Source organism: Crocodylus siamensis, chromosome 1, assembly GCF_052110815.1.
Source record: "Crocodylus siamensis isolate JL-2025a chromosome 1, ASM5211081v1, whole genome shotgun sequence".
Lineage (NCBI taxonomy): Eukaryota > Metazoa > Chordata > Crocodylia > Crocodylidae > Crocodylus > Crocodylus siamensis.
The window spans coordinates 204,025,921-204,034,941 of NC_143395.1; the positions used below are offsets into that span (position 1 = coordinate 204,025,921).

General features: G+C 39.2%; 1 protein-coding gene across 1 annotated transcript in view; it reads right to left on the reverse strand.

The window, feature by feature from the left end:
* ZC3H6 (zinc finger CCCH-type containing 6) overlaps positions 1-9,021 on the reverse strand; it is a 62,852-nt gene that overhangs the window by 5,899 nt on the left and 47,932 nt on the right. The window contains exons 6-11 of the mRNA XM_090052983.1: positions 8,892-9,008; positions 6,990-7,103; positions 5,842-5,949; positions 4,412-4,665; positions 3,528-4,048; positions 3,080-3,316 (exon numbers count right to left, since the gene is read on the reverse strand). Of these exons, the coding sequence (XP_089909109.1) occupies positions 3,080-3,316; positions 3,528-4,048; positions 4,412-4,665; positions 5,842-5,949; positions 6,990-7,103; positions 8,892-9,008 (1,351 nt within the window). The remainder of the gene's footprint in view (positions 1-3,079; positions 3,317-3,527; positions 4,049-4,411; positions 4,666-5,841; positions 5,950-6,989; positions 7,104-8,891; positions 9,009-9,021) is intronic.

The window sequence follows — 9,021 nt, forward strand, 5'->3', positions numbered from 1 at the left end:
GATTTTCTATGATTCTATAATTGATGACTACTCATTTAATATGACAACCCAATCAGTTATGAATCCACCTTACACTGCTTTCATCTAGTCTGTATTTCTTTTGCTTCTTAATGAGAATATTGTGAGAGAGGGTCCAGCCCCATTTCTCTGATACTATAACTTGAAAGCATCTAGCTTCTTTACGTAATCCCTAACCTGATCTGCCATTAGTCTAGGCCAGTGTTTCTCAAATCAGGGTGCTGGCAGACCCTGGAGTGCTGCCAGATCCTTTGAAGGGTGCTGCAAGGTGGGAAGAGATAAGTGAAGTATTAGAAGATAAGCTAGGCAGACAAACCAGGCTCAAGCATTATCCCTGCCTGGATGATCTCTCATTCCTACTGCCCAGCCACTGCATAAGGAGGTAAGCACTGTAATACAGAAATTCACTTCCGAAATTGGATGCCACTCCATTAACAAAAGTTATGGAGGTGTGCCTTGAATCCAAAAAGTTTGAAAACCATTGCTCTAGGTTGTTTGCCTCCTTCCCTCTCTTTGCTGTCAACTGCTCTCATTATCTGGTAGCTGCCCCTATTTGTGAAAACAAAAGTAAAAAACATATTCAATACTTCAGCTTTATCTGCATCATCTGTAACTAAACTAACTTTTGCAGATAGCTTGCTCCTGTACTCCTGAGCTACCTTAACGTATGGCTAGCTCTCCTAGACTCCCTTTTCCCTCAGACTTGTCTCCTGAGGGACCGTGCCCACCAGTTCCCTGAGTCTATTCAAGTCAGTATTTCTGAAGTTCACCGTCCTTATTCAGCTGCTCTCTTTCCTTCCTCCCCTTGGGATCCTGAAATCCACCATTTTATCATTGTCTCACCCGAGTTACTGCTCAGAAACAAGGATGAATTGGCTGACAATGTGAAGATGAAAAATAAGTCAAGAAGAATTTTACCCCTCACTGGCTTCTCTACCATCTGTATTGAACGGTTATGCCCAATACACATTAGGAATTTGCTGGATTGTTTGTGCACTGCTATGCTTCCTTCCTAACAGATGCCCCAATAATAAAAGCCTCCCATGAGAAAGCTTTCACAGAAGTTTAGGGCTAGAAGGTACCTCGTGAGATCAACAGATCCAGCCCTGCTCCTCTGGGCAGGAAAGACTGCTGGGGTCAAATATCTCCAGCAGGGTGTGTATCCAGCCTCCTTTTGAAGATCTCCAGAGTCCGATCACATGAACCTCGAAGAAGTTTTTCCTTATATCCGGTCTGAAATCTCCCTCTAGGAGTTTATGACCATTTAGATTTCTTTTTTTTCCAAAAACAAATACAAACTTTTCCTATAAATGCCTTGCCCTATTCTTGCTGTCATATGCCAGAATATGGAACTGAAACCATGAGACTACATACACATTATTTCTATTCAGTTGTACACCTCTGTTCACTCAGCCTCTTGGAGAATGTAGTATACAGAAATGGAGTATGGTTTCCTGCTGTATACTGCCTATCAATTAGAGCAGGGGTCAATCCAGCCAACGGATCTGGTCTGCAGATATGAGGCTTCACTAGGAGGGGATTCTCCCATGCTGCAGCAGCAAGAAACGGTGGTGGTGGGTGTTTCTCCTCCCCCCTCCCCAACTCCATGGTACAGTGGGAAAAAAGGATACAGACCACTGAACTAGGGGAAGTGTCACACCACCCGTGGTCCAATACTTCACAGAATAATCCAAATGTGAAGGAAAAGTAAAAAACTAGCAGAGAGAAAAATATCTTATTTTACATGATTTAATATTGATTTTAGCGTCAGGGAATGTTACGTGAATCTTGTCAACAATGTAAAAACGAGCCTCTAATCTAATGAGTAAGCTAGACAGTTTACAGGGGCAAGCATATCCACAAGTTTGCTCTTTTTTCTTCCTTGTCTGCTCATAGGACTCGTATCCATTACATAGATTCACAGATTCATAGATGTTTGGGTTGGAAGGGACTGAAGTAGATCATAGAGTCTGACCCCCTGCCCTGGGCGGGAAAAAGTGCATGTCTTGCCTTCTCTTTAAGATCCCCAAAGTAGGGGAGTGCACTACCTCCCCTGGAAGCCCATTCCAGATTCTGGCAACCCTTACTGTAAATAAGTTCTTCCTGATGTCTAACCTAAATCTGCTGTCTGTCAGTTTGTGGCTGTTGTTCCTAGTTACTCCAAGGGGTGCCCTGGTAAACAGAGCATCTCCTATTCCTTGCTGTCCTCTCACCCCCTGATGAATTTGCAGATGGTCACAAGATCACCTCTCTGCCTTCTCCTGCAGAGGCTGAAGAGATCCAGGTCTCTCAATCTTTCCTCATAGGGCTTTGCTTGCAGGCCCCTAACCATATGACTGGCCTTTCTCTGAACACTCTTGAGGTTGTCCACATCCCTCCTGAAGTTGTCCACATCCCTCTTGAAGTACAGTGCCAAAAACTGGGCCCGCTTATCAAGCTTGTTAACAATATCCCAAAAAACTTTAGACAAAGAGTGACTCTACTTTGAAAAGTGACTAAAAATGGATATACTCTCATTTATATTCAGAGTTCTTTCTGCTTACCTTACTGACTCAGCTGAGTAACAGCTGCATTCTATTCATAGCCTTACATCCACAAAACTGTTAAATAAATTCAGATTGCAGAGCAACTTCATTATTAGCAATGTCTGAGCGTCAAATGTTCTAATTTCTCTCCATATCCTAGGCTGAATTTTTGTCACTGGAAGTGGCAGTAAGCATTTTTATGTTTAAACTGAAGATATGTTACAGAAGTGATGGGAGAACCATAAATACGTCTTTTTTAAAGCTCATTTTTAGAGCATAACAACTTTTAAAACTGAAGACAACCTGTACACAGAAATCATGACATTCACAGATAAATCTTTTATCTTTCAAATGAAAAGGAAGACTTATTTAATAGCATACACGCACACAAACCCCTACCAGAATAAATTAGGAAAGAAAGTGAAGTTAACTTCTTCAGCTGAAATTTTAAAGGGATCGTATATAGGCTTAGCGTTATTAAAGTGTTTTCAGAGTAAGAATGGGTATGTTATATTCTGAAACAGACGACACGTTACCTTCTTCCTTGCTCATTGTCCTCTGAACCTGACTGCTGACTGATTCTCCATCTTCTTGCTGTTTTTGACTAAGTCTCACAAAAAGAGCTTTCTGCATTGCTGGAAGAAAATCTGGTACATTAATAGCTGGTTTATGGCCTGCTTTACTGATGCAATCTGACTCACTTCCACTCTTAAGTGAATCCTGAGCAATAAGGTGAACTGGATGATCTGTAAAATCTCCATGCCACGCTCCATCTGCATATACAAAAACAACACATAATTAGCTGATGTGTTGGCATTAAGAAGCCAGTGGCAAATTAAAGAACACTGTTAACTCTGAAGTAAATTATAGGCAGCCATTTGGCTAATACTTCCTTCAGTGACTGTTCTTGTGTTTTGATGTTTTAATACTTCAGAAAAAAGAAATCTTTCACCAAGGAACAAGATTTTTAAATCACAGACTTACCACCACTGTTGCTGGTTGGCTGAAAATTATGTACAGCTTGATGAGAATAGTAATTGTCATAGAAATCAGCTGGATTCTGAATAGACTCATAACCAATATTCTGCTGCCGTTCACCTGGAATCTGTTGATATGGTGCACCCGGTGGACAATGATTCTCTCTGGGCATGTTTACCATATGTCCTTGAACTCCTGGAGTGTTGTATGATGCACCAATTCCTGGTGGTGTTAAAGGTGGACCAGCTTGTTGTGCTTGGATAGGCATGCCAACTTGACTTTGTGGTCCTAAAAAGCCTGGTGGAACAGGCTGTAAAGGTGGGCTCTGAGGCATTGCTGGACCTTGAGGCCCTGAACACTGATGATGCCCAGGTGAACCTGGGTGCATTGCTGGTCCATTATGTCCTTGTGACATACTGGGTCCAGGCCCTGGACTTGACCCTGGATTATACATGTGCTGAGAATGTGGGTCACTTCCCTGAAATGGTGGCCTTGGTGGAGATGCACTGTTATAGAAAGTTGGTGGCCTGTGTGTAGAAAATTAAGAGGTTAAATTTTGAATCTAAACACACTGATAATTTATTATTCCATTATTCTTTAGAGTTGTCTCTTTACATTTTCTGTAGTCTAAAGTTTAGATGAAATTGATAAGAACAGATTAAGGGACCAGGTCTTGGTCCTGAATTCTGGGATATAGGTTTCTTTTGGAGATATATGTTGGCAGCAGGGGGGTAGGGAGGGAATGGTGGGGGGGGGACAAAACAGGGTGGCTGTATTAATCCCTATGCTGCTCCTGTTTGTTCCACTGCTGGAGCGGGGTCTGGGTCCAGGTCTGGCCCAGAAAGTTGAGCACTTCTGAGACCCCTACTATGAACCATTTTAAAACTTACTTTTTTCCAATTTTGTGTGCTAAATCCACAGTTGGTTTCACAACTATTTCAAACAGAGATGGAATTTTCTTGAAGTCACCAGAAGGATCTTGAAAACTTTCTGCATCAGGATCAGAAAATGAGAACTGCTCTGGTGGTGTCGGTAAAAGTCCAACTCCTGGAGGTGGTTTAGGAAGAGGAACTATACCACGCTTTCTGAGTTCCTCTAGCTCTTTTTCATCTTCATTTTGTGGCTCTTCTTCTGTATTCAAAACCTAAAACAAGGAAATGCAATTAAAACTGGGCACATCTACACAAGACGCTTTACTGTCCAACAGACTAATTTTCTGCACAGCAGTATCACTGTCCAGACATGTACAGCTATGAGGGCACACAAAACTAATTAACTTTGCAGCAAGGTAGTCTTGTAAAATACAAGTACCACCCTGCAGCGGCATTTTTTTTGTGAGCAGCAGCACACATGTAGATGCTGCCTTGGCTGGCTGGGGCATAGGGTACTTCAGTGCAGGGTTAGCTGGCAGGCACCCTGGGCTATGTGCTCCCCCGTCTCCATGTGCCGCTCTGCAACTGGTTGGGGTACAGTCTGCCTCAGTGCAGAGACTGCCTGCTGGCTAGCCCTGTGCTGAGGCAACCTTTGCCTCAGCCAGCTCCCCTGCAGCCGACTCCCTGGCTTCCCTGCCAGCCCAGATCCCTCCAACCAGGCTCCAGGTGGTGCTCCTGAATAAACTGCAAAAAGCAATATGCTCCAGAGTTTTTTGCTCCTGGGCACACACGTAGACGTGTCCCCTGATTACACTAACTACGTGCTAAAATTAACATTTCAAAGTAGCACTACATTTTACGTTTAGATGTAATTCTAAAAGTATATCAACTATATCGCCTTTCTTTTGAGTTTATTAATGGATCATAAATTTCCCATTAAATTTTCTTCCAGGTCAGTGGCAAAGCACAAGGGGTTAAACCATTTTTACAATTAGGAACAGAAAATTTTAGGATGCTCATGGCCTTTGATTAGTTACTTTAAATGGTAGAAGAAAATAAAATGTTCTAAAAAACAATTAAAAAACCAATCAGTTTTAAAATGTTAAAATGTTCTAAAAAACAATTCCAAAAAAAAAAAAAATCAGTTCCAAAGAAGAATGCATTTAAAAATAAGAGTACAAGGATACTGGCGAAGAACAGGAGGCAGAAGGGAGTGGTACAAGAGGGAAAAAAATGAAAGGGGGAAAAAGAAGAATACATGGTGTTGTATGTGGTTACAGAGCCAAACCTTAAGGACAGAATTTGCTAAGTGAACTAGGAATATTAAGTATCACTGGAGTTGAGCACCTCTCTCTCCAAGACCCCCTAAAAATTCCACCCTAAACGTAGCCCAATTGCCTACCTCTCACTTGAGGAAAAGAATATTTGTTTACTTTGACATTACTTACCTTATCCAGTAGTTCTTTCGTTTCTGCAGTTAGTGGAGCATGAGAAAATTTACATTTATCTCCCTGATAGCATTTTGCTCCTGTATGATAGAACTTGCAAGGAAATTCATGTAAGCAGAAACTATTAAGGATTCTAACAAATAACAACATCTGATTTGTGCACGTTAGAACAATTTCACAAAACTTTCAGATAGACTTCAACTGCCCCTAAATATTTATCCTCTCCAGAATCATAAACTAAACAGTACAACAAGCTAACAGGTTACCATTTAATTTTCTTTGATGCCATATTAATAACTGATTTACTTTGTTATCACTCTACTTTTGATAAAACTTTAAGTACTGTAGTTAAAAATCAGAAGTCCCAATTCTTCAATAGAAAGCCACATGGAGCCCTTAAAACAAGAAAAATAAGCTAAATCTATTATAAAAATGCATTTAACTCACCCAACGCCCCAATTCATCCCCCTGCACCTAGCTTTAAGTCTATTAAACTTTTGCCATATGTATTAAGTCCATCAAATTCATGGTATTAATTAATAGTTTACGACCACAGGTACAATTTGTATAATAAATTATACCTGTGGTATAAAATGCTATTAAATCAGAATAAAAGTGTTTTACATATGCTTTATAACTATCCCATTCCTTCTGTGGGGTGCCAAATAAACAGGAAATGTTTTTAAAAAACACTCATTTTTAAGAGTTCTTATTTTTAGTCTTCCAATTATACCATGAAGGAACCAAGATTTAGTAGTACATTATGTATTTCTGTCATCTCCTATGCTTTTCATAAAAACAAGAAATGATTTGTGGCACAGGAAACTTGTGCACAAACTAATATTCAGATTTTTTTTGTTTTTATATAACAAGTTCCAGCCCTCAGAATAAGATTGGTAAAGAAACCACAGAAGTCCGTAACCATAATGGAATTTGTAGGCGCCTTTTTAAATACAACTTTTCTCATGTCTAAATTCCCATCATTGGTTGTAACAACAGTTACAATTCTGCACAGAGACCGTTTACAGCATATCACAGTAAAGTAACTAAAGGACAAATCAGATTATGATAAATGATATTATAATATATTTTATATTTATATAAAACTCAATTCAGAATTTAATACAAGTACAGTTTTGCCAAAGGATATTATGCATATAAATGCAATTTTCTCCTTTGGTACAATAACCCTGTATGTAAAACTTGCAGATCTCCTTTTTCTTTTCTATTTCTGCATCATGATCAAATTTACATTGGTCTCCCTGTGAACAATGAGAGAGAGAGACAGACAGACAGACAGGTGGACAGAAACATATTACTAATTCTAAATGTTGGCTCATTCCATTTCATATTCTAACAACAAAACTTTCATCATTAACCAATTCTGAGATTTTCTTTAACATCATACATACAAAAGTTTATCAAGCATGTTGATTTTCCTCAAGTTCCAAAAACAACTGAATAAAGAGGCCATTTAACACAGAATAATGGTTCTATGTCAGCACTCCAGAGACTATGTACCAGTGGTCTGTGGAGAAATGGCTGGCCACATACTCAAAATCGTGGTTGGCAAGGGAAGACTATACAACGGAGTTGCATCTTACGCATGGGTTACAGAGCCAAACCTTAAGGATAGAATTTGCTAAGTGAACTAGGAATATTAAGGTTCTAAAGTCAGCATGTAAGGCAAAAATCGTGTACAGTCAAAATATATTGTCCCAGGGACAGCGAGAGGCGGGACCGGGAAGCCCTGCCCCACCCCGCCCATGATGTGTATGTATGTGAGGCGCAGCATGGGAAAAAACATGAGGGAACAGCAGAGGGAACAGCAGGCAGAATCACCAGCACTATTTAAATTAATACATTGTTAAATAAATTGTTAAATACGCTGAGCGTGTACAGTTGAATTCGCATAAGTTAAATGCGCATATGATGCAACTCCATTGTATACAGAAGTTCCATGCGCTGGTTTAACCTAACTAGAGTAAATTTAATACTATGTAGATCCAGGTTTATCTTAAACCGAGTTCTGCAATTTTAGACTGGTTTGTGCGCATGGAGCTTCTGTACAGTTACAGGTTTAGACTGACTGTTGGTTACTGAGACCAGATCTGTAAGCGTAAGGTCAGCACTGGGACAAGTCAAGTCTAAATCAGGCAGCCATTCTGAACCTGATTTAGCCTCCCCAAATGCCTGTACTTAGTCAAAGAGACAAAGTTTACAACCATGAAAAAATGGCAGGCCTCCAAAGTCATAGAGAAACTAGAAATAAGAGCATAAAAATATATTTTGACACACAAAAATCAGCCAGTAGGCAAATTACTGATTATTTTCATAATGTGTTTTAGATTTCTATAATCCCTCTGATAATTGATTCAAAGATTAGGTTTGATATCAGAGGATTACACTGCATTGTACTCTGAATTTCACAATGATGCAGCAGCACAATACAAAATCCCTGTGCAATGGCAGGCTATTATACTATAGATTAAAGCACAGACTAATTCAATTTATCTCCTTCCTGCTGCTTAACATCTCTCGGCTGGAAGATGACAGCAGTTTTGCTTGGGTGCTTCTTTTAAATATTTTTCCTTCTTAAACTGAAGAAAATATTTTTTTCTCCACAGTTAAAGCAATGCTTTTAATATGCCTCAAAAATCTATAATACCCAAAAGTAGATTTTAAAATTCAATCTATTTACACATTGCCTCTGTCTAAAATAAGCATACATGTATGTTACCCAATGTTAGCCAGTGTATAATTACCCAATGTTAATGATGCCTAATACACAGCTATATTTATTGTACATACTAGTATGGAAACAATAATGTGTCATTTTTATATGACATCAATTCCTTAATAAAACAAGATGAAGCCATTTCTACTCCCCTAGCATTTTTCCTAATATTTCATTTATATATTTTGGCAAAGAATATTAATGCAAAAAAAGGTAACATAAAAGTTTTCCTGTTATCAGCTAAACAGAAATGGAAAGTCAATCTTTTTATTCTACCTCAAGTGATACATAATGCAGGAAAGTATGTATTTACCTTAATACATCTCCCCTCAAGAAAATATTTACAAATTTGTTTTCCTTTGTGTTCCACTGTGTGTTGATTTATGAATTCTTGACTCATATTCACCCATTTCTTCACTGGTTTGCCGTCCTATAAGAGACAA